At 42.0% G+C, this 15,669-nt stretch overlaps 2 protein-coding genes across 16 annotated transcripts in view; one reads left to right on the top strand and one right to left on the bottom strand.

Moving 5' to 3' along the window:
- Positions 1-922: 922 nt before the first annotated feature.
- The window catches only part of Abi2 (abl-interactor 2), a 169,559-nt gene continuing 154,812 nt past the window's right edge, over positions 923-15,669 (bottom strand). For all 4 annotated transcript variants that reach the window (XM_063266748.1, XM_063266755.1, XM_063266785.1 and 1 more), the window contains one exon: positions 923-1,502. In XM_063266748.1, the coding sequence (XP_063122818.1) occupies positions 1,444-1,502 (59 nt within the window). In that variant the 3' untranslated portion in view covers positions 923-1,443. The remainder of the gene's footprint in view (positions 1,503-15,669) is intronic.
- Raph1 (Ras association (RalGDS/AF-6) and pleckstrin homology domains 1) overlaps positions 7,379-15,669 on the top strand; it is an 86,903-nt gene continuing 78,612 nt past the window's right edge. For 4 of the 12 annotated variants that reach the window (XR_005488933.2, XM_039083863.2, XM_039083862.2 and 1 more), the window contains exon 1: positions 7,379-7,732. The gene's annotated coding sequence lies outside the window, so the exon portion shown is untranslated. The remainder of the gene's footprint in view (positions 7,733-15,669) is intronic. The other 8 variants (XM_063267382.1, XM_063267381.1, XM_039083870.2 and 5 more) reach the window with 4 other exon arrangements.

The following is a 15,669-nucleotide window of genomic DNA, read 5'->3' as shown; positions in this document are numbered from 1 at the left end:
CACAAGTCATTCATTCTGTCAACTGGTGTGAATGGCGGATTTCACAAAAGCAAGTTATCATGTTGAAAAGCCAGCTTTAAAACACCGCTCAGTACCTGTGCGTCATCAGAGAATTACTGGATTCCGATTGGCTCCCTGCACCCACAGCCTGACTGACACAGACGTCAGAACATTCGTAAAGGTTCAGGATGTTACGATAACTGCTACTGTGTGATAGTTTGCATTTGTTCCAAATAAATGGAACAAATGTCCAGTTCTGTAAGTTTTGTTGATAAAATGCCTCTCAGGGGCTGCTTGTAAAGAATTTTAATACTACAAAGGATGTTTGTAATATTTATACGTACATATTATGCAGGGCACACAAACCCCATTTGTATAAAAGAAGCAGAGATATAGAAGCCCAGGAACGTCATAGGTTCTGCAACTGTTAGTCTGAGAGGGCTGTGGAGTGTCCAGGAGAAACCCTGGGGCCCTCGGCTGAACCACCATTACTGCCCCAGCTTTGTTTCCATGGCATTCAGACGTAGAGCCAAAGGAGCCTTTTACAGTCTTAACTTCTTCCCATCCCAATCGGTTTCTCTCTTCCAAACACTGTGGTACTTATAGTTTGTAATAGGGGTTTGTATTTAGTTATTCCCTGGTTATTTTTTAAATCTTTTTTTTTTCTTTTCCGGAGCTGAGGACCGAACCCAGGCCCTTGAGCTTGCTAGGCAAGCGCTCTACCACTGAGCTAAACCCCCAACCCTTCCCTGGTTATTTTGATAGTTTTTTTTTCTCTAAACTAAATTCCTTGAATACAGTGATCTTTCAAATTTAAAATTGACTTTATGTACTTTGTGTGTTGTTTTAAAGATCTTGATTTCTTTTCTGACACAAGGTCTCAGTGTATACAAACCGGCCTTGATGCTTTTTATTTTCTTTTAAAACATTATATTTTATTAATTTGGGGAAATTGCATACATACATACATACATACATACATACATATGACAGACATATAAGGTATTTTGATTACATTCACTTCTTCCAGACCCACCCCAACCCTTCCCAACTCTGTCCTCTTGTTTTTTTTAAGCCCACTAATTCCAATTTGTGCTGCCCATATACTTGTGGTTTGAGGCCGTCCAGTGGAGACTGGATAACCTACTAGGGCTACACCTTTAAAGAAAACTGAACCTCTGTTCCCCAGAAGCCATCAACTGTCTATAGAGCGTCAGCAGCAGTTTTGACTGACTCGGTCTTGTGCAAGTCTTGTGTGAGTGACCATTACTGTTCTGAGTTCATAGGCACAGCAATCTTGCTCTGTCCAAAAGACACTGTTCCGGTTTGGTCCTCACCAGTCTGAGTTCTTACAACGCTCCCTTTTTGACAGTGGTCCCTAAGTCTGGGTAGCAGGTGGGTAACAATTATTCTCTGTGCTTTAACCAGTTGTGAGTTTCTGCATTAATTGCCAACCACTGCATAGAGATGTTTTTCTGATGAGGTCTGAGAACTGCCATTATCTGTGAGGAGAGAGAGAGAGAGGAATTTTGATGGAAGTTTGATTCTATGTCCACTTAGCAAAATAATAGTAGTAGGTTCACTCCTGTGGCCCAGAATTCTTATGTAGCCCAGGCTGGCCCTCAACTCAGGATCCTTCTGTCTCATCTTTCCATAAGCTGGGATTCCAGGCAAGAGCCATAATAACTCTTGCTATTCATTTTCATTGCCAACTAAAGAATGCAGATTTACTGCTAAAAATTAAAGAAATTTTAAAGTATTATATCACTGTGCAACATTTTTGTCTTCTTGTAATTTCTTTTACCCTTTTCCTGTATTTTTTTTCACAAATTCATACTGCATCAAATGTTTGCAGTTTTCTATCAAGCATGTACTGTGAGCATCTCGTCAGTACTCACAAATGCTCCCTTATAAACCATCATTTTCTTAAACATTTCCTGTGACTGGACACTTAAGAAACACCGTTCCTTGTCATCGTCCCACAGTATTTTTAATGTTTATTGTCAAATGTGCAGGCTGCAGTGACTCATGTTCCCCCCCCCCAGGTCTCCTTTCATTCTTACCGACAATGAACGATATTCTGTCTAAAGACCAGAGATTATGTCTTGTGTTTCTCCAGCGACTATTACAGAGCTAGAAACATAGTAGACACTGAATATTTTTTGATAATTGAGTTAATAAACTAACTGTCCATTCATTGACCCATTAGTCTCATATCTGATAGTCCTTGAACTGGATGTAAAAATTACACAGAACGCCATCTGCATTTGAAGAATAAATTAAAATGCTGACTAGTACCAAATATAACATGTACAGAAGTTACTTCTGAAACATTCCAGTCCTAAGAAGCCTTTTGGAATGGACAAGTTGCCTTGTTTTTCTAAGAGGAGGAAGTACTGAGAGTAAGGAGGTAAATTTAGCATAAGAAAACTCTCTCACCCATTAGCTGTTAGGTCTGAGAATGGAATCATGTCTGAGAAGTCAAATCTAGCATTCGTTTTTATAGTGTTAGAAATTTCTGAAAAATTACTAATTTGAAATCTCATTTAAAAGGAAACATTCAATAATTTTTTATTATATTTTTCTCACCAGGGTTCTGGAATGAGTTTGTATCCCATAAAGCAATATATAGTGGAAAGAGAAAGTGAACAGGGTCAAGATAGTGGTTCTAGTCCAGCAGCAGCCAGTAACAAATATTCAAATATTTAACTTTAGTTGGGTCATTTCATGAATTGGGGCAAGAGTTTCTTTCTTTTTTTTTTTCTTTTTCTTTTTCTTTTTTTCGGAGCTGGGGACCAAATCCAGGGCCTTGCGTTTGCCAGGCAAGCGCTCTACCACTGAGCTAAATCCCCAACCCCAGGGGCAAGAGTTTCTAACTATAAAATAAAAACCTGGGTATGGTCAGCATTTCCCAAAATCTATTCTGTGTAACACATCTCTAATGATCTGTTCCATTAGAGAAAGACTTTCATAGTTAAACACATTTGGGAAATACTACTCTAATACCTGTATAAGAATTTCATGTGCATATTACCGCAACCATAAAAAAGTTCTCTAGTTGAGAAATCCACAGGACTTTGCTTAGCGTCTTTTACTCGGTTGGTTTTTTTTTTTTAATTTAGAGAATACTTTATTAGTTTTTGTAATCAAACCCACGTATATAAGACCTTACATATTTAATACAGTGTGTTACCCCTGTACAAATGGAAAAAACTTAAGTTCAACATTTCTAGACCAATATGGCTGTTAATTTCTGTACAGTGCCAACTCAACACAGTAAACGGGGATACTTTTTTTACTCGGTTGGTTAAAGGAGCTCAAAACTCCTTTGGAAATCGTGCCTACTGTATTAGTCAGTGCTCCTAGAGTGACAGAACTTACTGACTGGAGATTCACATACACATACACACACACATACACACACATACACACACACACATACATACACATACACATGCATACACATACACATACACACATACACATATACACATACACATACACACACACATACACATATACACATACACACATACACACATACACACACACATACACACACATACACATACACATACGCACACATACACATAACATACGCATACACATACACACACATACATACACATAATGATTTATTAGAATGATTTACAGGCTGTGGTTCAGCTAATCCAACGATGCTTATAAATGGAAGGTCCAAGAATCTAGTAGTTGTTCAGTCCACAGAGGCTGAATGCCTCACTTTGTCTTCAGTATAGGACAGAATCATGAAGAAGTAGACTCTAATGCCAGCCAAGGGATGGACTTGCTAGCAAAGGAGAGTATATGTAGGCAAGGAGACATTAACTTGCTTCTCCCATGTTTTTATATAGGCTGAAAGGTGTATCTTCCAGGGCTGGGGAGATGGCTCAGCAATTAAGAGCATTGACTGCTCTTCCAGAGGACCCAGGTTCAATTCCCGGCACCTATATAGTAGCTCATGACAGTCTGTAACTCAAGTTATAGAGAATCTGATTCCTTCACACAGACATATATATAGGCCAAACACCAAATGTATATAAAAGTAAGTAAATTATATATATATAAAAAAGTGTATCCTCCCACCACAAATATTTGGATTAGAAGTGTCTTCCCAGAACAAATTATTTAGTTGAAAAAATGTCCTTCATAGGTGTGCCCAGTAGTTGGGTTTTAGTTAACTCAGACTTAGTAAAGTTGACAACCAAGAATGGCTATTGTATCATCACATCTACCAGAATCCTGTGAAACCGCTATCCATAAGGACACACTTTTGCAGAGTAATGGACTAAGAGTCCTTTGATGTGTGCGTGTCTCTCTGTGTGTGTGTGTGTGTGTGTGTGTGTGTGTGTGTGTGTGTGTGTGTGTGTGTGCAGGACTCCACACGATCTCTAATTAAACACGGGGCTTATCCATTTCTTGAGTGTCCCTGGCCAGTGAGTTTCAGGGATATTCCCCTCTCTAAGCCCTGGGATTAGGGATACCTTGAACTAAGATCCTCTTTGCTCAGTAAGCCCTCTGTGGACTGAGCTCCCTGTCTTCTATGGTAATACTTTCCTGTATAACTGTTTATCCGGGATCCTCCTTCTGCATTCTTATTTCGGGGGGGGGGGGGGTTAATATCGTCTACTCAGCTTCCCCAGACAGGAGCTTGCTTGTCTTTTGTAGAGCTTTCTCTCTCATTCAATCCTCCAGCCAATTTTCCAGGAAATTCAGTAGATTCCACCTTCTCATTATCTTTGTCTCCCACTGCACTTCCTCTGCCTCCGTGGAGACCTAGGTTATTCTCCCTCCCTCTTTTTACTTCTATTCTTCAATTTTCTCTTGTCTCCAAATACATACTCGGTTGTCACAGAGACTAAAACTTGGTTTGTGGTTTGAATATGCTTAGCCCAGGGAGTGGCACTATTAGGAGGTGTGGCCTTGTTGGAGGAAGTGTGTCACTGTTGGGGTGGGCTTGGAGACCCTCCTCCTAGCTGCCTGAAGACAATCTTTTCCTGGCTGCCTTCCTATCAAGATGTAGAACTCTCAGCTCCTCCTATACCATGTCTGCCTGGATGCTGCCATGCCTCCTGCTGTGATGGTAATGGACTGAACCTCTGAACCTGTAAGCCAGCCTCAATTAGGTGTTGCCCTTTATAGAAGTTGCCTTGGTTCTTGGTGTCTCTCCACAGCAATGGAAACCATAAGACACAAGTCAAAGAGTTTATTCTTTGTTATAAAGTTCAAGCTCCTTAGTGTAGAATATGAGCTCTCGATTAATTCGGTCCTCTCTACCATTCCCCACCTATCTGAACCTTCTCTGCGTCTGTCCTGAATTACTTGGGAGTAGACCTCTTGGGCATGGTAATACTACTGTTCACACACCTGCACAGACATTGCTGTCTTTCTCTAGAATGCCTGTGCCCTCCTCACTGGGTTAGCTCCTCCCTGTCATTAAACACGTAGTTAGTTTATCTCCCCACTGGATAGGCTTTCCTGACCTGTGAATAGACGAACTTTCTCATAGTGGCTTCCCTGCCTCCTTTATCCAGCAGTCTGTGATTTCTGGGGGCTGGAGGCATCAAGTCTCTCTTGTCTTCGCATTCTTACACATTAGCTGGAGCTCAATAGACTCTAATTAAGTGAATGGATTATTTCATGGTTTAATGGAACTGATGAGGACCTGTTTATTTTTCTCAGTGATGGAAAGTGACTGTTTTCTAAGATTCATCTTAACCAGCCCAAGCACTTCTTGGAAGAGTTGGCTGAGAGCTATCTAAAGAGCACTCTGGGGCCTATTTTGTAAGGAGGTTTCTATAAAAGTGAGACTCTTCCTTGTAATGTTAACGTTCAGCCTGGTAATAACATTTGACAACACGTTATTAGGTTTGAGCACCTAGGTATGTTCAATCTCAATAAACTTAGTCACAAGGGAAATGAAGGGGCTCCAGACATTTAAATGCATTGCTGATTCAAAATTTCAAAGCATTAGTCTTTAATACAAAGGTCTACAGAAGATACTGCACATGATATTCATTAAGAGAATATAGTGCGCTGAAAAAAATTACAGGTAATAAATGATGACTAAACTCAACAAGGAAGAGAGGTCACAGGAACGGGCCACTTCTACCATTTTTAGTTTACGAGATAATGTTATTTTACATGGTTATTGAAGTGCCTATAAATTTAAAATAGAAAAATGCATTTATTTCCTAAAGTATAAGCATCTCACATGTGAAACAGTCCAGTAATGGTATTGGACAGTTCTAAATACCAGTTTGAAGCAGATCGTGCAGCAGTTTGGGAAAGACTACTAAAAACTGAAACCACTTGGAAATCTTCAAGAATATCAGGAAGTCAAGTGCAATTAGTCAAACTGGGATTTGATCCTAGAATAGAGAAATGAATACTCATTCTTAGAAAGATCGCCAGAATTTTGGAAATACGTGATTTTGGGGGGGGGGTTAAAATTCAAATTACAGAAACGGTTAAAGAGAGGACAAGAAGACATGAGGGGAAATGCTGAAAATTCAATGCAGCCAATTCCAGACCATAGCTCAATTTCTTTAATGCTAACAAAGTACATAGCCAAGCAAAGGTAATTTAATACTACTTTGCCTTTCCTTTGATCAACTTTACATGAAGGTCATGAGAAGGACGTAAATCGAAAGAAATCTAAGTCTGCCTAAGTCAAACCTGCATTAAAATAAGCAGCATTTGAGTAATTGGGAGCTTGGCATCAAACTCAGTATTTTAAATGTAGTACTCGGGAAACACAGCACAGGGCTCAGGAGAGGGCTCAGGCTAACACCCTTGCTGAGAACAAATTCAGTAAAGGAGAACAGAACAGGGACACAGATGAACAGGCTTTGATGTGAAAAGGTAAAGATGAATGGAATAACGTCTGATTCCAAAGCTTCCCATACATTGAACGAAACTGCAGAGTTTAAGCTAAAATGGGATTTCCTAAGGCACTGCTCCCAGATTTCAACAATAGTCGGTGAGTGCCTAAGGTTAGCCCAGGGTTGGTTTTGGAGACTGAGGATGCCGAGCAGGCAAAGGCGCACATCCGAGACCGGCCTCCTCGTCCGCCCTCAGTCTTCCAAGACCCTCGGACCGAAGCAATTGGGCAGGCTTCCCGGGCAAGGCCACGGCGGGCGGGACCGCGGCGGGATTTTCCTCTCCTCTCATTCATTCTCTGATTCATTGGTTCCTGGAGGCGGCTCACAAGGACGCGCGCAGGAAAGGCAGGGCGCGGAGGACAGCCGCGGCTGGGTGCGGCCCGGCGCCTGAGGGGCGGCCGGTGGTGGGGGGGGGGGGGGGTGGCTGGCCAGGCCGCGAGGGGCGCGCGCGTGCGCGTGTGCAGGCGGCAAGAGAGGCGCGTGGCCGCCAGCGCCGGAAGTGAGCGGTGGCCGCGCCGAGGAGCGCGCGGCCGGGCGCGAGGCGGTCCGCCCCTGGGCCCCGCGGCCCTCAGCCCCGCCCTGTATGCCGGGGCCGGACGCGCGGGCTCTGTGATCCCCGCCGCCCGGCTCTGCGGCCGACCCGCCCAGTTCCCGCCGACGCCCGCTCTGTGGGTCGGTCAGTCAGTCACCGAGCGCGCGCCGCGGGAGCTGCGGTCGCTCTCAGCGTTCGGGAGAGGAGCGTCGCGCCTGGCGAGGCGGCAGCGGCGGCTGGAGGGCGCGAGCAGCTGCTGCCTAGCGCGGGGCTCCGGGAGGGCCGAGGGGCTGCCGCGGTGAGTGCTCCGACGCCTGGCCCTCGAGGTCCGGGAGACAGAGATCTGGGTGCTCCGAAGGCGCTGCCGTCTCCATTTTCCCAGTGCCCGGCGTGGCCCTCGGGACGAGTGCAGGCGGCTGCAGTCCGGGGCGGGGTCGTTGCCGGCCGGGCTTGGCGTTGGGCTGAGCCCGACCAGGCGGCCTGCGTTGGGTAGGGGTCGGCGGGGCCTGGGCTGCACCCCGCGCCCCTTGGGGCTGCACCGTGCAGACAATGAGACCTAGGTCCGCCTGGGGAGGTGCGGCAGGGCTGATACTCAGCACTAGGGCGCTGGTGGCCGGGGACCACGGGTGGAAAGGAACTGGCCCCCGATAGCCACAGAAACCGGTGGCTGGATGCGGGATTGTTCTAGCTTCCGTGCCCTGCCTGCCTTCATAGATGAGTTCACTGCAGAGATTTAGAAAGGCGGGGCGCTTTCTGTGTCTTCTAATTAAGCCGGCAAAGTAATTGCTCTAGTGCTTTTTAGCTCCATCTCATCTTTCCGCGTACATTCCCGCCGGAAATCCAAACTGCAATTCAGTGGAGGACGGCTGAGAGAGGGAAGGCTGCCTAATACTGTTGGTTAGGGTGCCTTCGTTTTAAGACGCCTGAAAGATAGCCTTTTCTTATTCAGACGTTGTCTTAGGATAGCCCCACTGTGTGAACTGGGAACTGCTGGATCCTTATGCTGGTATAAACATGTGCCTCAGAGTGAAATAGGGGCTTTGGGAAATGATATGAGTTGCATGTTTCCTGTGTGTTGTATTTCATACATTTTGTGGGAAGAAGAGTGTGGGGTGGGTGCTCCCTGCAGCATTTCTCATAGAGAAGTGGAGAGCCACCCCAGTAGGTAAAGTCCTCCCTAAGGAATTGTAAAGGTAGCAGGCTAAGGGTGAGGCATGATTCTAAATGGTGGTATTGTGTTCGTAAGAATATTGAAGTGAGCACACAGTCGCGGAAACCTACTCAGGTATAGTGGGAGACACTTCTACAACACTTGAGCAGTGAAAGCAGCGTTAGAACAGAGTAAACTAACATTCCATGCGCTAGAATAGACTAGCGACGTGATAGTGGACAAGCAAGCCATTAACTATGCAGTAGTTCCCTACGGGTAAGCAGCAGTGCGCCACCTGTTTACCTTTCTAGCCTGTTGTCAAGATTGAATAAGAAAAGGTATGCAAAATTGGTACCCTGTCGCCTGCACCATATGTGTTAAATTAAACTTCTTTTCCTACTGCTGGGGGCGGAGGGTCAGGTGTCTCAGGAGAGGGAGGGCCAGAAGTGAATGTTGGTAACAGTGCGTTGTTGAGGCTTGTGTAGCATAAGGCAGCAAGGAGAAGGTTGATTCTACATTAAGACGTCAGTGGGGAGAAATCTATGGAAGCTGCCAGTATAAAGTGGAGCCTTTTAAAAGGTTGAATAATACTTCTTTTAAAAACGTTTTATTAGTTATACATAATACAGGGTCTCATCTGATCTTTTCATACGTGTGCATCATGTATTTCAATTTCAACAGGATGAGCAGGATTTTAACAGTGTAGACTGGGAGAAGAAGCCATTTCACTTGTAGGTGGTAATTATCCTTTTAGAGCTGAGTTCAGGAGCCAGACATGGTGGATGCCTGTAGCTTGCACTCGGGAGGCTGAGGCAGGAAGATTGAAGTAAAGTCCAGGTCAACCTGGGTTACACAATGAGAGCCTATCTGAAAAGCCAACCACATAAAAAATAAAGTAAAATCCGAATTCTCTAAGTAGAACCCTGGAGAGGTGACAAAATAAGGACACTCTTTAAAACCCTTTGTTGAGTTTGTTCCAGACAGCAGTTCCAGACAGCAGTTGAAGTAAGTACAAAATGTCTACAAGGCCTTGTTAGTGATTTGTATTTCCCCAGACATCTTGTGGTATTTGGATTGCTGCTCACTTCTGTTTGCTTTCAGTAAAGAGCAATGTGTCGCTATTTCTTTGTGATGAATATTAGTTCTATTTAGTATTCCACACAGACTCTTTTGACTCAGTCTTCACTGAGATGATTCCCTTAGTGTCTGGCTGGCGGTAGGGAGTGGTAGGCATCTTTTTTGATAATGGCTCCACAGTTTTTAACACATTAGATGTTTTTAACTGTTATCTTTGAGGATAATTGTGTTGATTTTTTTTTTGTTTTGTTTTTGCGGAGTTTTGGCTCTCTCCTAATAAATAAATATTAATGGACTGGGAACAAGGACAACAGATTCTAGGATACACATTTGCTTAATTGGCTTTGGTTGGAAGTCAGTGGATGTCAATATTAATATTAATCTCAAACTCTTATTTCTTTAGGAAAAGTAATATTATGGAGTAAGATATGTAACATCAGGCTAACTATTTGAATTCTTAGATCCATTGCCTACTAAATGGGAAGTTTGGAGTAGATCACTGGTGTTCATTTGTTATTTCTTATTGACCTTAAGAATTTTGAGGAGCTAAGTGCAGTAACAGGAACCTCTATTTGAGAGGGAGGCTGAAGTAGGAGGGTACTGAGTTTGAGGGTAGCCTACATAATCAGACTTTGCCTCAAAGCAAAACAAAAGGAATAATTTAATTTTGACGAAGGGCTTTTAAGGTTCCACAGACATTTGACCTAAAGTTCATAAAAGAGTTTGGAGATACAGCTTGGTGGGAGAGCAGTTACCACACATATAAGGGCCTGGGTTTGAGACGTAGCACACAGCCGAAGTCTAATTTGTATGCTTGAAGTCAAGAGCATTACACTGAAATCAGAGCAGATGGGAAGCTAAGACAGGAGGGTTAAGGCTAGCTTAGGCTATATGCTGAGGTTCTGACTCATAAAAATGTTTTAAAATTATAGTAACAAAAATTGTTACTGCTTTCAGTGCTTCCTATGTATCGAGTTATTTATTCCTTACCATGCCTCTATGAAGAAGGTTCTGTTAATTGAGAAAACAAGCAGAGATAATAAGTTACTTTCTCAAAGACTACACACCTCTATAGTAAACAGGTTTAAAACTAGGTAGCCTAATTCTTATATTCTTACCACCTTCCTATGCTGCCATGTAGAAAACTAGCACATCTTTTTTTTTTCCCATTTTAAAGTATGTTAAAGTCTTTATACAACCTTAGCCATTTAAAGCATTAAGTTGTTAACTTTCGGTGGCATTAAATGCATTCATGTAATTGTGTAACTGTTACACTATCCATTTCCAGAACTTTTTCACAATCCCAAACTGAAATCCAACCTGTTAAACAGTAACTTCTCATCTACCACTGCTACTTCTAGTAGCAGCTTTTTTACTTTGTCTATATGCCTTTAACACCGTGGGTGCTTTCTATTAGTGTAGTCCTTGTTCTGTTGTTGTTGTTGTTGTTGTTGTTGTTGTTGTTGTTGTTGTTGCTGCTGCTGCTGCTGCTGCTGTTCTTGGGCTTTTTTAACCAGAATCTTACCTTGAAGCCCAGGATGGACTGGAACTCACTGTTTAGATCAGGTTGACTTTAGCTAATCACTTTAGCATGTTTATTTAAATTCTTTTTAACATATTAAAAACTGGATGACCTACAGACCAAAGCTTGTGAATTTTAAATGAACACTTGATGGGAAACGTCATAGATGGAAGACTTTTTATTTAAAACTTTATTTAGTCTTGTGTACTACTTATTCAATTGTCCCAATAGTTTATTACTATGGCTCTTGCCATAGTATTCCATTAAATAAGCAAAACCAAACATTTCTATGCAGGCTGAACTCATCCTGTTTAGATCCTTGTTAAAAATCAACAATGAACATTTAACAATAAATTCTGATAGCTTATCATAAATGTTTTTATAGTTCATTGTGTTTCTTTTCTTTATCTCTACTCTTCTTTTTTGTTTGTTTGCTTGTTGTGTTCTAAGATAGGGTTTTTCTTTGTAGCCCTAGCTCTCCTGAAACTTGCTCTGTAATAGATCAGACTGGCTTCAAACTCAAGAGTTCTGCCTGCCTCTGTCTCTTGAGTGCTGGAATTAAAGGCTGCTGCAAGCTTTTCTTAGTTTGCCTTGTGACTTAGTCACTGTTCTAATGCTGTGAAGAGATACCATGACCAAGTCAACTTGAAAAAGAAACATGTAATTGGATGCTTGCTTACAGTTTCAGGGGCTTATTCCATTATCATCATGATGGTATGAAGGCAGACATGGTGCTAGAGAAGTAACTGAGAGCTGCATCTTGATCCATAGACAGCAGGCAGAGAGATGCTAGGCTTCACAAGGGCTTTTGAAACCTCAAATCCATCCTCCAGCACATCAGTGATATATCTCCTCCAAACAAGGCCACACCTTCTAACCTAACCCTCCCAAAGAGTTTCACTACTAGTGACCAAACATTCAAAAATAAGAGCCTATGGGAATGCATTCTTATTCTACTCCTTCATCTCCATAGCTCATGCATTCAGTGCAACTTTAAAAAATCTTATCACAGTCTCAATACTGTTTAAAATCCAAAGTTTAAAGTATTTTTTGAGATTCATAGAAATCTGTAACCCCTTATAAAACAGAATCAAAACGAAGATCACATACTTCTAACAGACAATGACACAGAATAACTATTTCCATTCTGAAAGGGAGGAAAGGGAACACAGTCAGGAAATACTGGACTAAAGCAAGACAAGAAACCAGCAGGGCAAACTCTAAATTCTGCTTCTTGTCTGATATCAAAGGGTTCTTTGGATTGCTAACTCCTTTGATGACGACAACACACTTCTGTCCATTGGGCTGGCTCCATACTGGTCTGCAGCTCTTCTTGGCAGGCATTTCATGACTCTTAACAGCTTCATGCAATAGCTTCTCTGGCCCCTCATGCAAGGACACACCTGACATATGCCTGGGCTCCACAACTTTCCCGAGAAGGAGATTGTATCTCTCTTGTATCCTTTCCTCTAAAGTCAGAACCACATTATAAAGCTGCTAAATTCTGCTGCTTAGTGGGGTTGGAACTCAGTTCCCTCTTCAATAGCTAATACATCAGCTTCTGTTTCTGTTGTTGGTTTCATTCATTGCTTAAGCTTTTCTTTAATTCCTTTTCACAAGTTGGAAGCTTAGCTGGGTGGGGTCTTTCCCTGAGGTCACCCCCTTTATTCCATTTAGCACCAGGTTTTTCTTTCAACTTTTATCTCTTTAGCTCCATTACATTAACTGGTGCTCATGTCCTCCTCAAACTGTACTTTTTTTTTTATTTCTCTTTGTAGAGCTTGTTATAGCTCTGCATATGAGTGATTACTGACGACCATATGACACAGTCAGTATTAGGCTGTCTTGAATCTTTGCCAATCCCAAGCTCGGCAATGTAGCTTTAGGCAGAGTTTTTTAGGACAAGGGGGAAAAGACAGTAACAAGTCTGCCAGAATATCACTAGAATTCTTCCTAGGCCACTTTACTACTATTCTTCCCCTCTGAAACATCTTGAGCTGGGCCTCCACAGTTCAAAACATCCTCAGTACTATCTTCCATGTTTCTACTAGGAGAGCCCATTAAGCTCCATTTATAGTATCCAGGTACTTTTCTAGTTCAGAGTCCCAGAGTCTTCAATATTTCTTCAACAAACAGCATGCTCTGGCTTGTCACAGAAGTACTCCAGTCCCAGTAACAATTTTGTGACACTGTTCTAGTGCTGTGAAGAGATACCATGACCAAGACAACTCTTCAAACAGAGCATTTAATTGCTTACAGTTTCAGAGGCTTCGTTTATTTATTATTATCATCATGGCAGAGAGTGTGGTAGCAGGCATGGTGCTGGAGAGGTAACTGAGAACAACATCCCGATTGCAAGCCTGAGCCTGGTGTAGGCTTTTGAAACCTCAAAGCCCACTCCCGATGAACTCGTTGTCCAACAAGGCCACGCCTACTCCAACAAGACCTCACCTCCTTAGCATTCAACCATAGGAGCCTATAGAAGCCGTTCTTTCCAGACCGTCACACCTTGTAAGCTGTTGCTAAGTGTTGCTATTAAGACTTTTAAAAGAGAAGATTAACTTTTTTGGTCATAGGACTAGTATACTTGAGGCATATCCTGAGACTGCAGAGTGAACAGCTGTTACCAACTCAGACATGGCAGTACACACCTATAATCCCAGGACTCTTGGAGGATCACAAGTTTAACACCAGCATGGGCTGCGTAAGTTCCAAAACCATAGCAAAACCAAAACATTTACCTGCTAACAAAACCAGGCATCTGCCTTCTTACAACTTTATCTGGGTGAAATAAAAATAAATTTTTATAAAAATAAGTGTGTTACTTAGGTGGTTGCAAGGTTGTAACTTAGTATTTCTAACTCACAACTTCTTGTATTGATAATAAATTAAAATCAATTATTTGAACATAAAATAGCCACTAGCAATAATTTAGCCAGTTGAGTCACTGTCTGGGGTATTATAAGATTTCATCTGGAAAAGCTTGTGAAATATCAGAAAATTCAGGTTACGTGATCTTTAAAGCATCATCCTGTGTTCTTAGAGCTGTTTTAATATACCACACTTTGAGAATGGATCCTTGAAGCACATCCCTGATTAGCTTTTTAAAAGTACTTATTTTTTGCTGGTAATACAATGCATCGTTTCTCTGCTTTGGGCAGAGCTGGGCATATAGAGATAAGCATTTTCTCCAAAACAGAATGTCAAGGTACAAGAGGAATCAATAGAGAATGTAACTGAAGAAGCTAGGTCTTCAAAGAGACTAAGATAGAACTAAGGTGGAAAAGAAGTAAGGAGATTGGGTTTGGAAAGGAAGACAATTATTTGGTAAGAAAAAAGAAAACTCTAAGATTTAGTAGATCCTTCTTGATTGATGTCTAGTTATGTAAGCCCCTGGGTCAAAAAATGATGATCCCTGGTGAAAATTGGGCATGTAAATTTAGTAATAGGCTGAATTTTTGTTTCTTTGTTGAGGGTCTTGCCTGGGCTACAGTCTTATAGGAAAGAGTTCTGCAGAAATGTTCTGTCTCAAACTGGGAGCAGCACAGTTGCTCATTACTGGGCAGCTATATTAAGCAATCTATTGCAGGTCACCTGTACATACAATAGAATATTACTTAGCAATGAAAAGCAATTATCAATAAGTGCAATAGCATGAATGGACCTTTAAAATAACATCTTCACTAAAAAAAAAAAAAAGAAGCTGGACATAAAAACCTATGTAGGTGGATACAGTTGATATGGGCAGAGTCACAAGGATGTTACCTGTGTGAAGCAGCTGTGACTAGAACTGTAAAGGGACTGTTTTATAGCCTAGAAGTGCTGATGAAAATGCAGTCTATATCAGTCACTGTGAACTTGCAAGAAATTTCAAGTCTGTCAAACAACACTGAATTACTGAATTAAGTACTTAATGAGCATACTGTGCTAGGGATAGAATTCAGAGTCATTGCCAGGCAAGTGCTCTACCACTGAGCTACCGCTCTATCCCTAAGAGGCACTTAAAACATTTGTTATATGGCTGTAAATTTTTATGTGTATGAGTAAACATATAATGTATGTGCGCCATGTTTGTGCTTGGTGCCCATGGAGGTCAGAAGAGGGCATTAGATGCCCTAGAACTGGAGTTAGAAATGGTTGTGAACCACCATGTGTGAACGGGAAACTGAACTTAGGTCCTCTGCAATAATAATACACTGAGCCGTGTCTCCATCCCCAGCTTTCCTGTCTTCTTGTTGGTCATTTGAGAAGTAACTGTGTAAAAGTTGGCTTAATTTTAAAATTCAGTGTTCTTTTTCTTTTGGCTTGTAACAGTTCTGTATGTTCTAAATACAAATTATTCATCCAGAAATATTTTCTCTTAATTTGGTACTTGCCTGCTTTTGTTTATTTTGTGACAGGAACTTGCCATGTATCCCAAGATAGCTTGAAATTCAGGGTCTCAGCCCTCTGGGTGTCAAGAATAACAGTGTGTGTCATAACAATG

Source organism: Rattus norvegicus, chromosome 9, assembly GCF_036323735.1.
Source record: "Rattus norvegicus strain BN/NHsdMcwi chromosome 9, GRCr8, whole genome shotgun sequence".
NCBI classification, from domain to species: Eukaryota; Metazoa; Chordata; class Mammalia; order Rodentia; family Muridae; genus Rattus; species Rattus norvegicus.
This window is presented reverse-complemented; position numbering and strand designations above follow the sequence as displayed.